This window comes from Panthera pardus, unplaced genomic scaffold (assembly GCF_024362965.1).
Source record: "Panthera pardus isolate Hobbes unplaced genomic scaffold, ASM2436296v1 HiC_scaffold_20, whole genome shotgun sequence".
In the NCBI taxonomy this organism is placed as follows: Eukaryota; Metazoa; Chordata; class Mammalia; order Carnivora; family Felidae; genus Panthera; species Panthera pardus.
The window spans coordinates 81,632,777-81,657,460 of NW_026526766.1; the positions used below are offsets into that span (position 1 = coordinate 81,632,777).

General features: G+C 35.4%; 1 protein-coding gene and 1 non-coding gene across 5 annotated transcripts in view; both read right to left on the reverse strand.

The window, feature by feature from the left end:
• Positions 1-24,684, reverse strand: part of RC3H2 (ring finger and CCCH-type domains 2) — a 51,996-nt gene that overhangs the window by 26,629 nt on the left and 683 nt on the right. For all 4 annotated transcript variants that reach the window (XM_019421219.2, XM_019421221.2, XM_019421218.2 and 1 more), the window contains exons 2-9: positions 18,429-18,726; positions 14,478-14,595; positions 11,443-11,676; positions 6,757-6,932; positions 3,375-3,575; positions 2,546-2,678; positions 2,317-2,435; positions 387-499 (exon numbers count right to left, since the gene is read on the reverse strand). In XM_019421219.2, the coding sequence (XP_019276764.1) occupies positions 387-499; positions 2,317-2,435; positions 2,546-2,678; positions 3,375-3,575; positions 6,757-6,932; positions 11,443-11,676; positions 14,478-14,595; positions 18,429-18,659 (1,325 nt within the window). In that variant the 5' untranslated portion in view covers positions 18,660-18,726. The remainder of the gene's footprint in view (positions 1-386; positions 500-2,316; positions 2,436-2,545; positions 2,679-3,374; positions 3,576-6,756; positions 6,933-11,442; positions 11,677-14,477; positions 14,596-18,428; positions 18,727-24,684) is intronic.
• Positions 2,765-2,875, reverse strand: LOC128778737 (small nucleolar RNA SNORD90). Its single transcript, XR_008424463.1, has one exon. It is a non-coding gene; the product is annotated as a small nucleolar RNA SNORD90 (small nucleolar RNA).

Genomic DNA, 24,684 nt, shown 5'->3' on the forward strand with positions numbered 1-24,684 from the left:
TAAGAAGACCAAAAATCATAAAAAGAAAATGTATCTGCAGTACGGTTTTACCTGGGATTTTGCTGTTATCGTCAATTGAACCTGAGCAAATAAGATTGCACAGAGGGTACTTCTGCACAGGTGCTTAGCAAAAACATGGATTCCAGCTATATAATGGTTATTAAAAGTATGACCCTTAAATAAGGTTCTAAGTCATTTATGCTAATCTTGCTTCCAGAAGCAAGACGCTATAGTTTCAAAAGAAAAGATTATCTTGCAATATAAAGAAGTCTACAATGTGAACTTAGTCACATTTTTGAAACTCACCAGAAACTCTGAGACTACATAGAACACTTTCATAATGACCCAAAATTAAACCCATATGAAAAAGAATTCTCGTAACTTACTTTTCAAGCTCTTCCTGAGAATGGGCAAAAGTACAATTTGTTCCTCGGGGACACCCTCCTTGCTGACGCAGATCTCGGCACATGCTAGTCTTGTATTTGCTGTTTGGCTGAGGCTACAAAACAGGAAATCAGTGTGTGAAAAAGTGAGGACTCTTGGGACTTCAGAATTTTATGATTACTGCCTTTAATTCTTTATCACATCAGAAAAGTAATTCTTGTGCTAAAACAACTGCCATTCCACCATTTCCTGTTACATATTACACAGCGTAACTTTAAATTGGTATTTCAGACATTCCTTCTGAGGATTATCTGAAACTGGTTCAGATGTTATGTCTATTTATTTGTCAGACAACACAATGACCACAAAAATAAAAGATTTTCTCATCGACTGATTGCGGTTTTAAAATTATGATACAAAATAATTTAAAAAGCAGGGCACCTGGGTGGCTCAGTCGGTTAAGCGTTGACTCTTGACTTTGCTTGGGTTATGACCTCACAGTTCGTGAGTTTGAGCCACACAGAGCTTGCTTGGGATTCTTTCTCCCTCTCTCTCTGCCCCTCCCCCACCTTCAAAATAAATAAATAAATCTTAAAAAAAAAAAAAAAAAAAAGCCATAAGCTTTGTCCACTTAAACTTTCCCAAGAAAGATAGAATACAATTTCCCCTAAGAGTGAACATTTATGAAACCAATTTGTCAGCTTGAGAGTACAACACTCTTCTTACTCTTGAAGCTGCTTAAGTTCACAAAAACAATGCGGAAAAGTATAAAAACCCCATCATATCTGCTATAGTTGCATCAAAATTTAAGATACCGTTGTTATTTCTGTGACCTTAATAAGATAAAACATTTATTGGGGTGCCTAGGTGGCTTAGTTGGTTAAGTGTCCCGACTCTTGATTTCAGCTCAGGTTATGATCTCACAGTTCGTAGGATGGAGCCCCACATTGGGCTCTGTGCTGACAGAGCAGAGCCTGCTTGGAATTCTCTCTCTTTCGGTCCCTCCCCTACACAAACAAACACGCTCTCTTGCTCAAAACAAATAAAGTTAAAAAAAAAAAAAAAAAAAGACAGGAGTGCGTGGGTGGCTCAGTCAGTTAAGCGTCTCACTTTGGCTCAGGTCAAGATATCATGGTTCGTGGATTCAAACCCCACATCAGGCTCTGTGCTGACAGCTCAGAGCCTGGAGCCTGCTTCGGATTCTGTGTCTCCCTCTCTGCCCCTCCCTTGCTCATGCTGTCTCTGTCTCTCAAAAATAAATAAACATTAAAAAAAATTTTTTTAATAAATAAATAAAAAGAGAAAACATTTCTCTTCCAGTTAACATTTGAATATTATAATGTTTTCTAGTAGAATAAGGCTAGAAAGAGTGGAAAGATCACTTTGGAGTAGATCTGATCTCAGCTCTGTCACTTACTGCCACCATGACCTTAGATATGTTATTTAATCTCTTTAAATTTCAGCTTGGGAACAGCAATTATCTTTCTGTGAGGATTAGAAATAACGTATGTAAAATAACATAAGAAATGACTCACAGTAACGTAATAAATGGACATCATTATTAGAATAAAAGAGATTCTACCTTAAACATAAACTCCTTCTCATGCACACTGCAAATATTTTAAAAATTCAAATTCCACATATTTACAAATAGAAACTCATTCATATGAGAGCAATGGAGAAAAAAGTGACAATTTCCCTACATTAGAAAAGAATTAAACAAAATGCCTGGAAGAAATCAATAATCTATACTTAGTCAAAAACATTTGGGTGCTATGCTATTAACTACTTATCAGATGTACTAAAATTTGAGTTTCTCCCAAAAGAACAGAGATAGGAGTCACATAAGAAGTCTATTAACCTTGTTCAAGTTGTTCAGGATGAACCTCTATTAGAGATAAAAGCAATCAGAAGTGCAATGAAGATGCTTACCTGAGGTGTCTCATGGCCTTTTCTACTATAATTTTGTATGAAGTCCACAAGGCCATGAACCACTGTTTTAACAGCTACCATTGCATTTTCTAGCTGCTCCCAAGTTGGTGAAACAGCATCTACAAAAAGCCACCAAGGGAATGAGGGTGATTTTGTTAGCAGTAATTCTTTTGTGTTGTTCACCTCAAAGGTAGTAAAAGTATAAGCAATTGGGTATTTTTCCACATACCTGGATTAGGGTCTATGTTTGCAAGAAGCTCTAAATGAGGCCTCAGTCTATTTAAGTTAGCTGGGTCACCTGTTCGTTGCAAAACAATTGTCAATTCCTGGACACTCTTTGCAAATGATTCTGGAGACTGCAGCTAACAAACAGAAAACAGAATGGCTTTTACTCTGGTTCTTATGACACATTTATATTTGAATGCTTCTTTAAGCCAACACACTAAACAGGTTTTCAAGTGTCTTCAGATTCCACAGTAGGAGTATCAGTGATGAATGAAATTTTCACCTCAGAATCTGCCCTATGAACTTCATCATTAGACACTTAGAAAACTTATTTATAAGTTGTATTAGCTCTCTGGGGTCAGAATACAGGCAAATAACAAACTTTGTAAGTCAGCTTCTTTTATGTTAATATCCTGTATTTGGTTCCCTATAGCCTTCCTTGGTTTATTCTGAAAGTTAAAAACACTGTAAAAAGAAATAAAGATAAAATAATTTAAAGAGCTCATGTTTGAGGTGCCTGGGTAGCATCCAACTCTTGATTTTGACTCAGATCATCGTCTCACGGTTCGTGAGTTCAAGCCCGGAGCTAGGCTACACGCTGACAGTGTGGAGCCTGCTTGGGATTCTCTCTCTCTGCCCCTCCCCACATGTGTTTGTGCACATGCGCTCTCTCTCTCTCAAAATAAATAGACTTAAAAAAAAAAAAAAAAAAGCCTAATATTTAAAAACATACAAATCTCTTAACTAGTTTTCTCTTCACTCCCTTCAGAAGATTGCAATGCTCTTCAATGGAACAGCAATGATCTAAAACAAGCATCGCTAATTTCACAAACCTTATCAATGATAGACTGCATGTGTGATTTATGTGCCAAGTCACCATACAGAAGTGAGGACCACTGCTCAGGTGAAATGCGGAGTCCTGCTTCCATAGCAATATGAACAATTTGAGCATCATGTTCTCTGCGTAATGCTTCATAACTCCGAAATTCCTCCTTTAGCTGCATCAAGGAAGAGTCTTCGTCCCTTTTGGTAACCTAAAAAATAACAAGGAGGAAAAAAAAACCTATCAGAATTGGTCTGCTCTCCCCTCTTCTCCAATCAATTCTTTTTGGGGGAGGGTTTGAGTTGGGGGGTACCTACTATATATATATCATATACTACATAAAAGAAAGTTCAAAGAAGATAATGTCCTTATCACAAATTCTTTTTGGAACAAAGCAGAACTTGCATAATCTAGTACATAGTTTTGCCTTCCTTCAATGAGATGAGCAGCAGATAGAGAAGACACTTGTAAACAGAAAATTATAATATAAGCGCTATTATAATGCTCTATGGCAACACAAAGGAAAGGCAATTCAATCTGGTGGGAGAAGAAAGGGGCAACAGAGAAGGTTTCCCCCACTTGAAGGCTGCATGAAATGAGTCTTGAAGAATGAATAGAAGCTTCCACTTGAGAAACAGAATCCTAGAATGATAGCAAGTGGTGAAACAAAAAAATGAAAGAGCACAGAGAATTAAGGGCTAAGATACAGGCTGGAGAAGAATCACAGAGGGTCTTATAAAATACAGTGAGACATTTGTATATTATCCTGAAGGGAATGGGAAGCCATGGAAGGCTTTTAAGCAGACAAGTGACAATTCAGTCCAGCCAACGGGTACACATATATTAGAAATCTTCTATCACCACAAAAATGATCATTAAGGTATTTATACAGCTTTAATTTATACCTGACTTAAGTGATTTAAAAAACATTAGTTCAAAAGTTTACAGAGTTTCATAATCCTACTGAAACTAATTATCCAAACACGCAGGTATATGACTAGACAATTTCTATAATAAATGATACACATTTATCTAAAACTTGCACAATGAAATTTGAAACTTGGCTAGGATTCAGAAGACCCAGAACTAGTACAGATTGTGAAACTCAGACTGAACAAAACAAACTGTTCAAAATCATGATTTTGTCACTGGTAAAATGAAAATATCCCAGACCACCTTACTGGTTATTTCTATTGTTATGCTAGCACATGAGGCAGCAATAATATGACCCCAAGAACATGAAGATGGGAAAATTAAGTTACCATCTGAGAGTTAATAGCATCAGTTCACAATTCTCTGTGGGAATATACAAATACATTATAGATTAGTCTGAGACACCCAAAATTCTAATCAACACAATCTAGGTATAATAGAGTATATAACTTAGAAGTCACAAAAATCTATATTCTACCCAACCCTACTTAAAGAAACACTAAGGAAACAAAAGAATTACCAACCTAAAAAATAGAAAAAAGAAACCCAAGAACCAGAGGATGCTAGTACTCTTCCAAATCCCATGTAGGCTACAGGGTGCCTCTTAGGCAGCAAAAGCTTCTATCCATTTGAATAGTAAAGAGGGACACGGGTGGCTAATAGAGCCTGGTCCTATTAAAGTTCTTACTAACATGCATCAAAATCACCTGGGAAGCATTAAAAACCACAATTTCAGGTAATCACAATTCCTGACTTGGAAGACCACATAATTAAAAAGTATCTATGAATGCTCAAATCCCACATCAAATATACCACATCAGAGTATCTGGGGATGGTATACTTTTAAAAACTCCATAGATAATTCTGATGGGTATCTTCAGGTGGAAACCACTGCATCACATATTAGAATCATTAACTCCCCTTGTTCTGACTCCATGCTAAGGAAGCAAAGGTTTGATACTCTTCTGCAGGACAATATCTACAATATGATCACTTAAGTCACGTAAGAGTTGCACTTCTCATTACAAATTAATAAAACTCATCATCTATTGTATTTGACCTTGGTTAGGGTGGTTCTGTTTCTGAGGAAAGAATCTACTGTATGCATCCACAAAATTCACATCTCTAAGCCTACAAAATCAGGAAAGACCTTTGACAATGGTGACTTTACTAGAGTAAATGACACCCAAGAGAGGTCTTTTGGCAGTTAAGTCAGCAAGACACCCTTTAATTAATTCAAACACTGCTTTAACATGCTAAACTACAGGGCAGTGAGATGAGATAAGGAATAAAATTGAAATCACTTTCTACAGTAGTGTTATTCAAATGTCAGATATTAGCAGCAACTGTAGATGTAGGACTGTCATATACCACAAATCCGCATAATACCTATGAGGAAAAAACAAAATAAAACACATTAAATCAGGAATAGAGTGTGAGAACCTAGTCAGTCACTTCAGGATGACAAATGATCTCTGTAATTTGGTTGCTTAGCAAAAGCATAATGTTTGAGGAACCAGAGATTCATTTCTATTGTTACTCTAAGGGCACAAAATCAAGCACTGTAACTATCAGGCAGACAGTGTCCAAGCCTCATTAGTGGAGCTAAGTGAGTTCATTTGAACATATTTTTATCAGCAATTACTTGCTATTTCAAACTAAGCAGTCTTCCAAAAAATTTTTTTCTATCTCTACTGTTTTCACTCTTGGGCTATTAAAACCAGCAAAATAGCCTAAATAAGCTTTGGCTTCAAATTTTGATGTTTTACTTTTATAGAAGCCATTGGGCCTTTCCAGTTCCAAGTGTTTGGGCTTTTCTCAAGAGCCAGCCAGCAACCTATTCTCTTGTAACACACAGAAACTTTTAACGATTCAGCCTACTTTCCACTTCTCTTGGTACCTGTAACCACCCAAAGTTTGTAAGACAATGAACGACATTTCTAAATATCTCGGGGGTTCTTCTGTCTTCTCAACCAAAAAAAAACAAAACACACAAAAATCACACCACCTAAATGCAGAGTGGGGCAAGTACCTCAACTTTTCACTCTCTTGTCCTGAAGGCAACATTATAGGCCATCTTCAGATTAAAGGTCATAATCTAACCACAACAGGGAATAAAATAATGGGAAGTTGAAACATTTACCAACTTTTATACAGTGCTATGTAGTTTTCCCTTTTAAGATGGTAAATTCATTTGACTAAGGCTTCTTTAGTCTACTTTCACTATCGCAAGAATCAAGTTTACCACACTATTTCCCTATGCTCTGTTTTGTGTTACTGACAATTTCACATGTTTATTCCCAAAAGGTAGTATCACAGACACAAACGGTGCAGAAGGAAAACAAAGTTTCCTTTTAACTTTTGTTAGCATTCTGCATTTCTGGAGCCTCTAGACCATTCTAGAAAGCCTCTGTCTCACACAAAGGCATGTAACATCTAGACGGTTGCTTGCTACTTACTTTAAAACATGAAGCTCGATACAGTAGTTGCACAACATGACCAATACTTGTTTTAGATGCCTGAGGAAATCTTGGTTCTAGTCTTTGAACAACAAAAAGTACCAGTACTTTCCTTGAGAGAGCAGAACCATCTTCTAATGCGAGCAACACCAGCTTCAAGGCCTCTTCTTGCATAGCTAGAAGTAAGGAACATGAATTCATGCTAAGTGAGAAAACCCGCGTATCATGTCTGTCAGACTTATCAGGGTATTAGTTCATGGCAGTCTCCATTATCCACAGTCTGTATTTCATTAGTACAAAAAGAAGACATCCCACATACAAAAATACAGTTTACTTAATAAGTAATCAAACAGAATATAATTTCTACTGACCATTTGGAGCACAAGTCAACAGAACTTAAAATGTATTTTCTGTTGGTATTTAATAATCAACTAGATAATGATAATGTTACAGTACAAAGAAAAAATCCTCATTTACAAAATACATGGAAATACTCTGACATATTAAACAAAAGGTAAAGGACATATAGGAGTCTCATGATAAACGGTTAATTTTTATTTAATGCATGAGACTGTTAACTTTGCCTGTCAAAACAATTTTGTATATAATTTTAAAGTGATATTAGCCTCTGGATGCAATATCTAAAGAAGGCATTGAGTTGTTTTCCAGCCAGGGATGAACATAGTATAATCTGAATCTAATCATGAGGGAACATCAGATAAACTCAAATTAAGGAATTTTTAATAAAATAACTGCCTGTATTCTTCAAGAATACTGACATCAGGGGCACCTGGGTGGCTCAGTTGGTTAAGCATCTGACGGGCTCAGGGCATGATCTCATGGCTCGGGGGTTCGAGCCCCATCTCAGGCTCTGTGCTGACAGCTCAGAGCGTAGAGACTGCTTGGGATTCTGTGTCTCCTTCTCTCTCTGCCCCTCCCCCATGTATGTACGCTCTTTCCCTCTCTCAAAAATAAACATAAAAAAAAGAAAGAATACTAACATCAGACAAAGAAAGGCTAAAGAATGGTTCCAGATTAAAGACTAAAAAAAGATGACAAATACAGCAAGTGATAACATTCTGAAAGAAAATAAATTCCATTAAAGACATTTTTGGAATAATTGAAAAAACTGGAATGTGAACTACATTCCATGTAGTATGGTATGTAACTGAAATTCTCTAATTTTGATGAAGGTACTGTTACTGTTTAAGATGGTATCCTTATTTTTAGGAAATACATTGAAATATTAAGGGATAAAGGGGCACTGAAATATATAAGCTGTTCTCAAATAGCTCAGAAAAGAGTAAAAGAGCAAGTAATATAATAAATGTAACAAAGTAATAAAAATTAATGAATATGGATAAGGAATATACAGGAATTCTCTGCACTATTCTTGCAACTTTAAGGTAAATCTGAAATCATTTCAAAATTAAAAGTTAAAAATGCATTGGTTCTCAACTAAAACAGTGGGACTTCAGAGCTGAGAGATCATCTAGAATTTGGATTAAAACTGAAACCCCTCCTTTTCCAAGTGAGGCACTGGTGTCAAGGTTCACAACTAGTTAGCAGCAAAACTGTACCTTTTTTAAAAAATTTGAGGCAAAGTTTATGTAATAGAAAATTAACCATTAAAAAATTTTTTGTGTGTGTTTATTGATTTAGAGAGTGAGAGAGACAGAGAATGAGTGGGGGACGGGCAAAGAGAGAGGGAGACACAGAATCTGAAGAAGGCTCCAGGTTCTGAGCTGTCTGCACAGAGACCAATGTGGGGCTCAAACTCAAGAACCACAAAATCATGACCTGAGCCAAAGTCAGACACTTAATCGACAGCCATCCAGGTGTCCCCTCATGTGTTTTTTAAAGGCCATCTGCATATCTTCTTTGGAGAAATGTCTATTCAAGCCCTTGATCCACTTTTTTTACATCGTGTTGTCTTTTTGTTGTTGAGTTGTACAACAAAGGATACTTAATAACCTAGTCTAATGCTTCTTGGGTAAAGTAAATAAATATGAGGAAATATCCAAAGGCAGCCTTCTTAAATTACATACAAATGTTGATTTTTAAAATTATTTTTCAATTGAACTTTGTATTATGGAAAATTTTAAACATACACAACAGTAGAAACAACATGAGCCCATAATATAGCTGTTGCCAGTTCTTACCCACTTTTCTAGTTTGTTTTGGCTGGAGTGTTTTGAAGTAAATCCCAGACATGGCATTTCACCCTTAAATAATCCATTATATATTTCTAACATGTAAGGACTTCAAAATTTCTTCTTATACTTGGTCTCTTTGAGTAAGTATCCAAATAAGGTCCACACACTGCTTTTGGTTAATATGCCTTTAGGCTTTAAAAATAAATCTACACTTGTTCCCCACCACCCTCCACCCTTCAATTCAAGAGAAAATTCAGTTATTTTTTGAAGAAACAATCATTTTTCTAAACAATTCCCCATATTCTTGATTTAGCTAATTTTGTAGTGTTTCTAAATATATTCATTTATCTTCCTTATTTCCTGTAAACTACAGGCTTGATTAGATTCAGAATGAGTTTTTGTTCTTTGAGGTTTTGTTTCTTTTTCTGCCAAGCATACTTGTTATTCCAGACATTACACCAGAAGATACTTAAGACCTAGTTGTCTCACTTTTAGTAATGGTAAGGTTGATCAGTGGGTTCAAGCTCATCCATCTATTGTAAATTTCCCCAGCAATCTTTCATCTATTGGTTTAACAGCTACTAATAATTCTTGCCTAGACCCATTAATTCACTTGAGGTTGTAAATGTGTGATTTTTCTAATTTTGATGATTTTTTATTAATTTATTAGCTGGAACTCTGCCAAAAGAGAAATCTATACTCAACACGCTAAGAAACTGTCGTTGAAAACAGTTTGTGAAGGAGAGGCAGAAAAAACATGCTTGACTTATTTTATCCTTTTCTAATTTCTAGAATAATGTGTTGGCATTATTTAGCAAGTGACAAAGATAACTAATTTTTCCTGTACTATCTTTACAAAATCATGGATTTTTATATTTTATGTTTCAGTCTATTGTAGTCATTATTCATTTTGATGTTCCAACTGTGCCATTCATGTCCAGTGGGAGCCCCTTCAAATATACTATGACCTTTTCACAAGATGCCCATGATCTTTAATAGCTTTTTTGCTTTGTAGCTCAAGAATTCCCACACTCAACTTATACTTTTCTATCCTAGAACTGGAAATGGCATTTATCCAAAGACCCCTGCTTCTTTTTAGTGGGCAATGGTATTTATTAAGAGTCATAATCTGGTTGCTATGGCTATTCATTGCTTCTAAGCCTTTAGTGGGTAGATGTTTGTTGTTACAGATAGTGCTTTATAAGTATGCATTCTGTATATTTTGCTGTTTCTTTGGGATAGATTTGTAAAAATGGAACTGTTAGGCCAAAGGGTAAGCACATAGGTGATTTTGCTAGATACTGTCGAATACCTCTTTAAAATGTGTACCACTTAGCGTTCCTACCACTACCAGATGAAAGTATATACCTGTTTTCCCACAGCCCTGATAACAAAATTTATTGTCAAAAGTTTGAATTCTGCCAATCTGATACATGAGAAATGGTCAATATAATTTTATGTATATTTCTCTTGATATGAGAAATACTGAGTATATTTTATATGTTTGAGGGCTATTTACATTCCTTTTTCTCATGTATTTTCTGTTCATATCTTTTGCCAATTTCATTTGGGTGGCTGATATCTTCTGAGTTTTCAGCAGTACCTTATATATAAGTTATATTAGTCTTTTATATGTGATAAAATACATTTTCCTAAGTTCCTCATTTTTTTTTTACTTTGCTAATGTTTCTGTGGTGTAATTTAGAAAATATACAGCCAAATATCAGTCTTTTCTGTTACTGCTTCTGGCTTTGGAGTAAAAAAATATGTTTCTTATACTAAGTTATAAAGAAATTAATTCATATTTTTTATTAGTTGTATGAGGCATTTGTTAATAACAAGTATTTATGACCTACTTGGAATTTAAGTAGACGTGGTATATAAGAAATATATCCAATTTAATCCTTTTCCAGATGTCTATTCAGTTATCTCAATACCACTTATTTAAAAAGTTTCTTTCATGGGGCACCTAGATGGCTCAGTCGGCTAAGTATCTGACTCTTGATTTTGGCTCAGGTCATGATCTCATGGTTCCTGAGATTGAGCCTCTCATCGGGCTTAGGGAGAAGCATGGAGCCAGTTTGCGATTCTCTCTCTCCTCATTCTCTGTCCCTCCCCCACTTGCGTGCTCTCTTTCTCTCTCAAAATAAATAAACATTAAAAAAAAATGATTGTAAGTGTGTATGTATGCATATGTGTATGTGTGTGTATATACATATATATAAATAACTTTATTTTTCTTTTACTTACTACTCATAAAATCTTAGGCCTCTCTAACTCAGTTTTTAATTTGTTAAATTGAATCTGTGTCACTTCTTTTGAAGGCTACGGAAGATTAAATGAGAAATGTATTCTAAAATACTATAGCACTAATACATAGATTATGATTACAAAAACTGGTTTATCTTTATGTCAAGATTTGTATGTATAGGTGAAGTTAGGTTGAGGGGACTCTCAACCAATTCTCTAGAAATTGGAATTCTCTAACCTTGACAGCCAGTAAGACAGACAAGATAGTGATCTATCCTACCTGGCCCTAGAAACTGGCATCCTCGAGCCCTGACAGCAGCCCATAGGTTGGCAGACAGTTGCTGGGGATTCTGGTGCTGTAATATTAGTTCTGTTACAGTTCTTTCTCCAAGCGAACGGGCTGCTCGCATGGCTCTTACACGACCTTCTTCCTCCACCAGCTGACAGTTTACGAGTGTCACCAGTTTCCTTTGCATTGGACGGCTCAGTGCACTCTGGTTCAAACTAGCTACACCTTTAAGAGAAAGAAAACAAAGTAAAGTTTTTTTCATTTAAAAAGACAAGTCAATTTTCATTATCTGTATTTAACTATGAAGCCATAATTTGTAATGAATCCTCTGTAAGATACCTGGTTTTAACATGAGTGTTCTATCTCTGTTTATTACTATTTTGTGGGAACAGGAGCCTAATTTTTAGTTAAAGTTTTATTTGGGTATCCTGTTCTCTGGGTTGTATGGTGCCCCTCAAGAGAGTACTTTGGATTTATTTCGTCTGTTCTCCAACCAGTTAATTAATGAAAAGTTTAATAATATAAAAACAGAGAGGGAGACAAACCATAAGAGACTCTTAAATACAGAGCATAATCTAAAAGTAATGATTAATAACAGCTCTAATTTTATCACATACACGATGTTTAGACTATAACTTAATGGCAAGCTTTTAGATCATAATCCCTTTTCCTGACTCAAGGATATGCCCCAGCAATCCTTCCCTCTTTCCCACATCATTACTTCTTCCATTTCTATTTGATAGTTTCCATCAGCATAACATAAAAACAAGCATGCTAAAGATAAATAAATCTTATTTTTTTTTTTTAAAGTAGGTTCCACACCCAGCATGGAGCCCAGCTCTGGGTTCAAACTCACAATTCTGAGATCATGACCTGAGCAGAGATTAAGAGTCAGATGCATAATCAACTGAGCCACCCAGATGCCCCATAAATCTTTTTATTCATTCCTCTTTGCCTACCAGCTCTGTCCCGTTTCTTTCTTCTCTTTTGTAGCAAATTCTCTAGAGTTGTCTGTATTCATGATTTCCAAATTCCTTGCTTCACAATCTTTAAAGCCTACTTCAATTAAGTTGTTGCCACTGTCACTTCATCAAAACTGCTCTTCTCATGACAGCAATTACCTCCACTTTGCTAAATCAATGATCAACATTCCGTCCTTACTTGACATTTCACCAGCCCTCAACACAGATGACCACTCCTAATTCCTTTAAACATATTCTTTACTTGGCTTCCAGAACACTCCATTCTCTTTTCTTCCTTCCTTTTTTTTTTTCCCCCAGTCTTTTTTGATTTTATCTTTTCTTCCTGACTTCTTAATGTTAAAAGGCCTCAGGATCCAGTTTTTGTTTTCTTTTCTATCTGCATTCACTACTTAGAAGATCTTGGGCAATCTTATTAATTTCTTTAAATACTATCCATATGTTAATAACTCCCAAAGGTACAACTTCTATACCCCTCCTTAACATACATCCACTAGTTATTCAATAGCATCCAAATGAAGATTTGACACCTCAAACATAACACGACTAAAATTTAATTCCTGATCTTCTCATCTAAACCTGATCTACCTACAGTTTTCCTTGTCTAAGTTGATGGCAACCTCTCTTTCCAGGTGCTCAGACCCCAAAACCCAAGAGTCATCTTTGATTCTGCTCTTTCTCTCATACCCTATGTCCAATAATTTAGGAAATCCTCTTGACTCAATCTTCAAAATATATTCAGGCCATCCACTCACTACCTCCACTGCTACTAACCTTGTTCTATTAGCTTATTAACCAATACTCTGCTCCTAACCTTGGCTTCTACACTGAATTCTCAACAGAGCAGCTAGACAAATCCTTTAAACATTGGTTAGATTGTGTCACTCCTCTGCTTAAAACCCTACAGAGACTACCCAATTTTACTAAGAATAAAAGCTCAAGTCTTTAAAATGGCTTGCAGGTCTGTACATTATCTGGCCTCACCATTTCTTTTCATCTGTCTCATACTATTCTTCCCCTCACTCACACTGCTCCAGGCACACTCTCCTATTATTGTTCTTTGAAGACGCTAGGCGTGACTAGAGGACTTTGCTATTGCCCTTGTGTGGGACAGTCTTTTCCCAGGAACCTACATGACTAACTACCTCACCTCTTTCATCTCAAGTTTCAAAGCTACCTTTTTAATGAGGCCTACATTAACCACTTTATGTAAAATTGCAACGTGCCCTTGTCCCCTCACTCTGACATTTCTGATCCCTCTAGCCGTATTATTTCATTTCCATAACAATTATCAATTATAACATATAATCTTTTTATTCGCTTATTGTTTATTATGCTTTCTCCATTTTCTAAAATGTAAATGCTACGAGGGCAAGCATTTCATTAATGTATGCCAAGTACCAAAATAGTGCCTGGCACTTAGTACAGGTTCGTTAGATATCTGTCAATAAATGAATGAATGAATGAACAAGGTAGATAGGCTAAGTTTCTCAAGGAAGTGACTATGTTCAAAATATTGAACAGTACAAAGCACAGAGCAGGTATAAAATAAATGCTTCATTAATTAATCTATGATGTGCTGGTCAAGGGTATGCAGTGATGAATAAGACAGAATTGTATTTGTCATCACACTTAAAATAACTTATTGCACTTACATGCCTATCTCCCCCAACAGACTGAGGGTTCTGTGAAGGCAGGGACCCTAACCACCATAAGTGCCAAACAAAATTGAATTAATACATGAAATTGTCTTAGTAGGACTTACTAAAATTAATATTCTGCTACAAAACTATTAATGAATATAAATACTGTATAAATCTCAATATGTAGTGTGTCTGATGAATTCTTAAATTAAAAACAATACTAGCTATTTTCAGAAAATAATACAATGCTCTCCATCAGAAAGTTTTCCCAAGAATTCTCCAAACTCATTTTTTAAAACTCAGAATTATTTAATAGAGTATCAACATCAAGTCTTTCAAGGTAAAAATATTACCAAGTCCTGCTCACCAGTAAAACACTTTTTTTGTGTAAAGGGGAACTTACCTTTACCTCCACTTAGTGGTTTTAAGTAGAGTGCCAAATCCTCAACACATTTCTTTGCAACCTCATAGTGTTTGTTCTCACCTAGATTACTTAACTTTATTGACTGATGATCTGGTACCTAAAAACAAAGAAGAATGGAAGAAATACATTTATCCAGCTCATGGAACTTTTATTTATATATTTGATAATAATCTTGGTGTGTATAAAATTATAACACAGAGATAATACATCAAAATAGTTTAAGTAAAATTGAAGACAAACACATAGCCAAACTGCTAAGAACCAAGGATATTATACTTAACAGCAGGGGCTAAGTGTATTAATAAATGGAAAAAGAAGTAGTTAATATCATATCAATGTATATTTAAAAAAAATTTTTTTTAACATTTACTTATTTTTGAGAGACAGAGAGAGATAGAGCATGTGCAGAGGACAGGCAGAGAGAGAAGGAGACACAGAATCTGAAGCAGGCTCCAGGCTCTGAGCTGTCAGCACAGAGCCTGATGCGGGGCTTGAACTCAGGGACTGCGAGATCATGACCTGAGCCGAAGTCGGATGCCTAACCGACTGAGCCACCCAGGCGCCCCGATCAATGTATATATCTTAGGGTTGATAACTATGGTAGAATTTTGACAGATGTTAACATTAGGGGAAGCTGCAGAAAATTATATGGGTTCTCTGTATACTATTTTTTGGAAGTTTTTAAAAAAGTTTTTCAAAATAAAAAGTAGGAAGGAAAAAAACCACTTAGCACCTTCTCACTATATAATTTTCTTATTTTATTTATTGCTTATGGTCTGTCCCCTCTTGGTACAACAAGCACCACAAGACACAGTGTTCTTTTCTTTTCTATGTAAACTCCACCACCAACTTGGGGCTCGAACTCACAACCCCAAGATCAACAGCTGCATGTTCTACCAACTGAGCCAGCCAGACACCCTGCAAAACACAGTATACTTAACAAAATGTCAAAACTTGGGATGTAAACTGCAGCTCTGCCACTTCTATGAGTGACCCTGAGTAAATCATTTAACTGCTCCAAGTTATGGTTTCCCTATTTGAAAAATGGAGATGAAAAATCCCTGTTTTATAGTGCCACTATGGAAATTCAGTTTAATCTAACAATCATTTGCATTTATGGAGTGCTTAATATCCAAACATACTTGCAGGCACTAGGCATGTATCGGTGAGCAAAACAGACAAAATTTCTTGCCCTTGTACCTTACATTCTAGTGAAGAGAGGATGGAGCCAATAAATTTAAAAACACTAACAAATAAGTGGGTAATAATGATAGAAAGTGGTAAGAATTACACAGCAAAGATAAGAGGGATTGGGAGTGCTGGAGAGGAATTGCAATTTTAAAAGGGGTGGTCAGGATAGGCTTCCTTAGGAATCATGACATTTGAATAAACACTTGAGAAAGATGATAAACATTCTAGACAAAGATAACAGTCACTACAAAAGCCCTCAGGTGGGAACATGTTTGGCATATTTAACAACTGGCTAGGAAGCAGTATGGCTTAAGCAGAAAGACTGAAGCCAGTAGTAACAGGTGGGGCTTTAACAGTAATAGAAATCACATTGTGTAGGCCTGCAGACCATTAAGGACCAATTGAGAGAACATTTATAAATGATAAAACATAGTAACTGACCAACATAGCAGACATAAAATGGTAGCCAGTATTATCACAAAAAGTCTCCAATATTGTATTAGATCTAAGACGCCACTGTTTGCAAAAGGCACTGTGGAAAAAAATGCTGACAATTATGATATATTATTGATTACAGATGCATCTAGATTTCAGAGTGTCTAACTGGAATACGGACATTTAAGAGAAACATGCTTCAGGGCCACCTGGGTGGCTCAGTCGGTTGAACGTCTGACTTTGGCTCAGGTCATCATCTCGTGGTTTGTGAGTCCCATGTTGGGCTCTGTGCTAACAGCTCAGAGCCTAGAGCCTGCTTCAGAGTCTGTCTGTCTCTCCCTCTCTCTCTCTCTCTCTCTCTCAAAAATAAATAAACATTTAAAAAAATATATGCTTTAAAACAAACACTTCAAATATCAAGATACTAAAAGAATGGAGTATTTTTAAAAATTTATTGTTTATTTTTGAGAAAGAGAGACAGAAGGCATGCACAAGCTTGGGGAGAGGGTCAGAGGGAAGGAAGGAGGGGGGGGAGGGGGGAAAGGAAGGGAGGGGGGGAAGGAAGGAAGGGGGGAGGGAGGGAGCGGGAGAGGGAGAGAGAGAGAGAGAGAGAGAGAGAGAAAGAGAAAGGGGGAGGGAGAGCAAGCTGGAGAGGGTCAGAGGGAGAGAATTCTAAGCAGACTCCACACTCAATGCACAGCCAGATGCAGGCTTGATCCCACAATCCTGGGATCATGACCTGAGCAGAAATCAAGAGTCAGACGTTCAACCGACTAAGCCACCCAGGCGTCCCAAGAATGGAGTATTTTTAATTCACTGAATTTTCTAAGAAGTGATTAACCAGAAAAGTCCTTACTTTCTTGCTTTTATATACAGTGCATGATGTACAGAATTTCATCTTCTTCCTCACCTGTAAAATGGGGATAATAACTAAACAGCTAAGGTAAGAATTAGTAATGATTTAGTAATATTTACTAAAATTTTTACTAAAATATTAGTAATATTTACTATCATACCTAACATAAAACAGGCCCTCATTTAATGGAAATTATTAAAAATCTAGGGTCTTGCTCTGATTCACTAAAATGATTATAAAAAAGAAATATTTATTTTATAACACATGAACCGAAAAAACTATACAGAATTTGTTACAGATACTCTGGAAATTGGTTTTCTCTCTCTCTCTCTCTCTCTCTATATATATATATCCCCAAATAGACCTTATTTTCTTGTTTGTAATAATATCCTAAAAGTCAAGTGAAGTTAAAAAGAAAATCCCAAAACCTCCATTTGAGGATCCTAGTGGGTTGATATTTGGCCAAAGTTTTGATTACATTTCTTTTTGTATGCAATAATAAATAAAAGCTTATATATGATTATTTAAAAATCTTCCTTGGGGCGCCTGGGTGGCTCAATCTGTTAAGCGTCCAGCTCTTGATTTTGGCTCAGGGAATAATCTCACAGTTTTGTGAGTTCAAGCCTCATGTCAGGCACTGCACTTACCATGAGGAGCCTGCTTCGGATTCTCCCTCTCTCTCTGTCCCTCCCCTTGCTTGTGTTCTGTCATCTCTCAAATAAATAAACTTAAAAATAATGTTATCCACCAAAATCACTTATTTTTGAAAAATATTTATTTTTGAGAGAGCGCAAGTGGTGGAGGGGCAGAGGATATGAAGCAGGCTAATGTTGACAGGTTGGTAGCAGTGAGCCCAATGTGGGGCTCAAACTCACAACTGTGAGATCACAACCTGAGCTGAAGTCAGACGCTCAACTGACTGAGCCACCCAGGGGACCCACAACCAAAATCACTTATAAACATAAATTTTGACCACAGCATTGAACACAATGAAATATAAAATTATAATAAAATTTATGGTTTTGCCTAAGGATTTATGACATTATCTAAAAAAAAATCTTTTGCAGAATACAATCATGGTGTCAGGTATGATGAATATTTTTTATGTCTCAAGTATCACTAGACACACGTTGTACCCCTTAATGGACAAAGTTCTATAATTATTGCATATACCAAATTAGTAAAATCTTATTTATTTATTTATTTATTTATTTATTTATTTAGAGAGAAAGAGAGAGTGCGAGAGAGAGAGTGAGCAGGGGAGGGGCAGAAAGAGACAGAAGAGAGAGAGAATCCCAAGCAGGCTTTGCTCTGTCACCACAGAGCCCAACACGGGGCTAGAACTCACAAACTGTGAGATCATGACTGGAGCTAAAATCAAGAGTCGGGCACTCAACCAACACAGCCGCCCAGGTGCCCCCCAAATGAGTAAAATCTTGAAAGCTTACCTGGGCTCCAACTAACTGGAGAAGTGCGAAGTTGACAGGAAGCACATCAATGTCTGTGTTGATGGCAGTCTGGTCAAAAGGACAAGCTTTTCGGTGAAGTTTATTCAAGCAGGTCTTGCAGACAGTGTGTGAACAACCTAAACTGATGGGTTTGTGCACATTCTCATCAAATTCATTATAGCAGATTGGACAGGACAGAAATTCTGTCCATTGAGCTGCCTGTACAGGCATTGTGGAAGCTGGATGCTCGGGTTAGCAGTCTAGCAGATCATTATTTTGCTGTGTAGTGTTTTGTGAGCTGGAAATGGACAAAAGTAAGAATTAACCACATATTCATCATTCACCTTGAAAGAGTTAACTGCTTTAGTCAACCATCACAACTTCAAAACCTAAAACATTCTGAATAATTATATGCTTTGGATGTCTTTAAGTCTATTTGCTGAATTTGTTAAATTTCTGAAATTTGGTCCAGAAACAATATCTGAATAGTGTCCTTTTCAACTAAACATGTTTATATTGGTTGCTCATATAACAGTTGAGTATCAAAGCTTTCATGTATTTTTCTTAATGATCACATCAAATTAGTAGATTAACTTCCCACGTTTCATTTTTACAAACACAAGTTACTTTGGGTTGCTTGAGTGTTTTGGACAGCTACTGCTCCAAAACATATTAAGAAATGGCTTAAGATATTGGACTTTGAAAACTACTGATCCAAAGAATACTGTAGTGAGTCAAGTGTGAAAAAACAGCCACCTGAATGACCAAGTCAGTCAAGGATATGTTCAACTTGGCAGCTTCACAAAAGAGGAAATCTCTGGTCAAGATTTGACTAACAGGCTAACAGAAGTAATGAAAATCAAAGTATGTGAGATATGATGATAGAGCAATCTGTCCAAAAATGGAAAAAAAAAAAAAAAAAAGAAAACAAAAAACAAAGATTCTGACCTTAAAATACAGTGCCAAAGTTAAGGTGGGGGGAAAAATGTCTTACAAATCTAGAATGTGGCTCCCCACAATACTTTTGACAAAACACACCATTTAGTAAGATACATATATACAACCCAAAACTGTCAGGTCCAATGACCAAATATAGAAAAATAAATATTCTCATCTAATAATTCTAAGCATAAAAAAAGCAAAATATAATTTTTTATTTTTACATACGATTAAAAGGCACATGTAAAAAAAAGATTGACTTTTTCCTAAGATTAAAATGCTTATCCCATAATTTTTAATAAGATAAAATATCTGGTACCAAAACTATACTGTACTCTAATTTAAAATCTTTAGGTACCTAACAAACATTCTGCGTTTCACAAATTTTTCATATCTTCCAATTCAAAAGTTACATAAGTCTGACAAAGGCACTCTGGTGAACAAGAAATCCAGGTATTTAGGGCAATTAAATATCTAATACTTTATTTCATAAGAATGTTTACCAACCCAGATATCTTAGTTCCACAGAAATTAGATGTGTAAGCCTACAGTCAGATCAAGACAGAAAAGTATGTAACTGGTTCTCCAATATCTCCACATCCAAATGAAGAATTCTGTTAGCCTTTATTGTGCTTTTATATTCACATAAACTAAGGTTTTAAAAAATATCTTGGTAAATGAATCACAGGGCTTGTTATATAAAAAGCACCCTGTACAAATTTCTCCTCAAACATCTCTAATGCAAAGTATCTAGTATCTTTATTTTTAAACTAGTCAAATCTTGCAAGTTATATTTATTTTGTAACTTTCACCCTTCCATTGCCACACCTATTAATGCCATCAATCTTAAAACCAGTTTGCTTTCAACTTTAGAGATGAGTACTAAACAGGTGAACATATCATTTCCTGGAACTATTAAATGTCAGTTTTCTAGGCTGCAGAATTATATAAGGAAAAGGCTTCTGAGGAAGAATGCATCTTATCTTAAATCTACTACTGAGAGCCTTTAGTTAATAACCTGAACCAATAAAATATTTATCAAAACAAGATCCTACATCTATTTTTTCATAACAGCCACCTGTTTGGAAATGCTAATTTTGTGGTATCATAGCCACTGCGTAATAGGAAACTAGCAGCAAATACTCTTTCCTTATTTAGTTTTCCAAGATCATCCTGAAATGCTTTACGTTAGTAAATTGGGGGTAGGGGGGCACTTAAGTTTGAACTAAACATAACACTATCTTTCATATTTTCTTTCACCTGTTTTCAGTATTTCAAACTACTCAAGAATACACTTGATAGTTTCATGTCGTAACATCCTATATGCGCTTCTATGTCTATGAACACCAGATGCCACAGTAAAATTAATACTGAGAAGTTTAATTTCTAGTAGAAATTGAATATCTTTAAAAAAAAATTTCTGCCAAAATTAGTCAATAATCCCGTCAAATTCTCCTGCTATGTGTCAGATTCTAACTTTCTGACGGGAAAAGAATTACTAAATTTTTCTTATGTAAGACATAAGGAAAGCCTTTTTTTTTTAAATGTTTTTCTTAAGTACTGTTATCAATAAATTCTAGATTCCTCAATTAAGATAGAGACAAAATTTTATCTAAAACACAGAAGCAGCTTATATAGTCCACTAAAATGTTTAATTGGTGATGGCAGAACTTTCATTTATTTAAAAAAGGCACTTTGCAAACATTTACCTAGAAAGCATTTTTTATAACCGAAAATGGTAATAGCCCATTGTCTTTAAAATTTATTTTAATTTTTTTATGTTTATTTATTTTTAAGAGAGAAAGAGAGAGCACAAGAAGGGGGTGGGGGTGGGGGGGCAGAGGCAGAGAGAATGTGAAGCAGGCTCCAGGCTCTGAGCTGTCAGTGCAGAGCCCAATGTGGGGCTCAAACCACGAGATCTTGACCTGAGTTGAAATTGGACGCTCAACCAACTGAGCCATCCAGGTGCCCCTCTTTATCATTTATTTTAAAAAGTATCTACATGAGCCATGGCAAGCTAAGAATACATACCAATGCGTAAAACTTCTAAATTTTTACTAATAATTCTATAGTAATTTACTTAATTCTATGTATGTCTAAATTGCTAATAACATTTAGTTAATAGTCAAGTAAAGTATCCAAACTGAAGATACTCCCAAAACATCTCAAACTGAGATAAAATGGATTAAAAAGCCCACAACTAAAAAATGAAAAGCCCACAACTCTAGATACATAGAGACTATTTAAGAAAAACATTCTAATTAAATTACTTGTATTAACTAATTTCAGCTACTAGTTAGTAAATTTGAAGAAAGATGATAAATCATAGAAGAAACACTACGTTAGAGGTAGACCTTAAACAGATTTTTCCTTAAGTAATTTTTCGAGCTCTAAGTTCCTTGTTATAAATACTAACTTGTAAAATAGGAAGAGTAATTAATAGACATCTCTCATATGATACAAATTGCACATTGCTTTATTAAGAGCAAACTGCATACGAGTTAAGTACTTTCATTTTTTGTTATTAGTTTACCATGATATTATGCAGTCAGTTCTGGACTATGTCTCCAGATTTTAAAATGCCAGAATAAAGTTTATGCTTCTTTCAGTATTGTATAATAAAAAATATCTAGTATTTTACAATTCTCTTCATAAACACATGAACATTAGGGCTCAAGTCTGTTAATTAAGACATTCATTGTTTTCATTTTAGTTTACTCATATGAGGAGTTTAAGCTACTGAAATGAAAAGTACCAAAGAGTACTTCTCAATTCAGAAACCTTACAAATAATTAGTTTTGGACTTCAAAAATTATATTTAAAGCATTTTAGGTACAATTGAGACCTTAACCTATAAAACAAGCAAACAAAGCCAATGGAAATAATGTGCACGCTCTAAAACTCAGCATTCAAACATACTAAAAGCACTAGAGAAAAAGGAACTGAGGTACAATTTTAAAAACTACTAATATAAATGACTTTAGTATAAATTAAGAAAGCTATAGGACTCAAGTTGTGTTTTTTTTTCCTCTTAAATCCACTATGAGGTTGAACTCAGTTTGTTAATCAGTATGAGATTTAACTTTCTGTGTCTTCTAATAGAACACTAATGGGATAATTTTCTATTTTAATTAATATAACCGATAAAGTTTTGCATTAGCAATGACAAGACAAACAATGTTTATTTTTGAGACAGAACTTACTCACTTCTGCCTATCAAATAATGGCCACTGGATAATTTTACCCTTCAGATTACCAAAGTCCTTATTAGCCTTTTTGATTATTCTGATTGCAAGATGATATTCTGTCAGGAAATTTTTGGTTTTCATGTGTCTACTTTGATTCAGATAATTTATTTCTCAGAAGAGCAGTGATGCTTTAAACAGTGCTAACAGAAGCACAATGTGAGCTGCAAGTAATTTAAAGTTTTCTAGTTGTCATATCAAAAAAGGAAAAAACACATGAAATCAATTTTAATAATATAATTTATCCCAATTTATCCAAAAAATCATTTCAACATGTAATTAATGTAAAAAATTACTAAGATAGTTTAAATTCTTTTTTTTTTTTGTACTAAGTCTTTGAAATGTGGTGCATAGTTTATTTTACATTTACACCACATCTCGATTCACACTAGCCACCTTGCAAGTGCTCAACTGTCACATGTGGCTATTGGCTTGCACTGGACGATGCAACTCTAGAGTACTTAAAATTATAAGATAATACTCAAAACTAACTTTTATTCAGAATTTGAGGTGAAAGTCACAACTACACTTAAGAACTTTTCATCAAACTAGAAAACCCAAGGAACATAATGATGTGCCTTACAACGTTTATGAGGCAGGATGCAAAACATTACTCTTAATTTTCAGCTAGCTTTATTTTACCACATGCTTCCTTTTTCCATAACTAGAAAGTGAAACTTCAACACAGTCCAACCAAAACAATAAGTGCTTACTATAACAAAGTCTTGCTGTAAGTTTATTTATCATTCTTAGACACTGCATACAATGTTGTTGAAGTTCTATTTCTGAATATAAAATTTTGTGTTAAAAAAAAAATGCTTCCCCCCCAAAAGAATTTTTGTTAGCTTTTTCAAACTGGAAGATACAGCAAACTGCAAAAGCAGAAAGTAAAATAATGAAAACATATGAACAAAGGACATAAGTCTTATATGTCGGGTCAACACAACAGTAATAACAGATCAGGAGGAACTCAGAGGATCCACTAATGAACAGGACTGTAATTAAACCTTCAAAGAATAGGAGGCAACTTGAATTTTAACATCTGCTTTTTCTAACATGTTTGGAATATACATTTAACATATTTTGTCCTAGCAATTTTCCAAACTCTAAAATTTGGGAAACATCAATCTCCAAATTAACAAAAATACCAACATTTAAAAATGGTCTTTGACAGGATTTATGGCCTCTATTTCTTAAAAAATCAAATGTGGAAGTAAACAACACAAGAAAGAGATGCTATAAAAGTGGTGTAGCTTTTTAGATAGATTTTTAAAAAAAGGTAATAATGGCAGAATCCATGAACTTTTCTTAACGTTTGAAGAAGCCTTAACTAAATTTGCAAATTTAACGAGAAAAAAGCTGCACAGACTAAAACATTCGTTTCTTTGCTTTTGGGTGATATTATATCAGTGCAGCGTAGCAACATCAGCAATCAGGTTAATCAAAAGTTCCCATTGGAACTTAATAGTTTGACTAATGCAAAAATGGAAAAGAGACTACTTAAACACTTTATTTGGAATAAAAAGTCATTCTAATCACAGCGGTTTGGGGGAGAGTAGGAATTAAAAAGAAGGGACCCAGGTAAGGGGAGAGTAGGAACTAAAAGAACGGAACCAGGGGGTTATTTAAAAAATAAAACGGGCTGGGAATCACAAGATTAGATCTACTTCATGTCAGTGATTACTTGAGACTATTTTGGTGTCAAGGTTCTACATGCCAGTATCTTACACTCCTCTGTGATGAGAAGGATGGAAATGACAGCTACTCTCATCTTCTCCCTTCCTGAAAGCTAAGAGCAGAGAAAAGTAGAGCTGCTTCTGAGAAACAAAGATGCTTTCTACCATTCTTCTAAGATGGTGGAAGAGTCTCCTTAAGAGGCTTCCCCAAGAAGGAAAAATGAAACAGGGAAAGAAGAAAGCCACAGCAAAATTCTCTGGCCATATTTCATGCCATAGGACCGTCACAGCCACTGTGCAACCACTCTGGTCCGGCTATCTCCCTCCCAGGAGGTTAAGCTCTCTCAGGGCATTGTTTGGCCGTGGTCCCTATTTACCACTCAGATCGCCTCCACC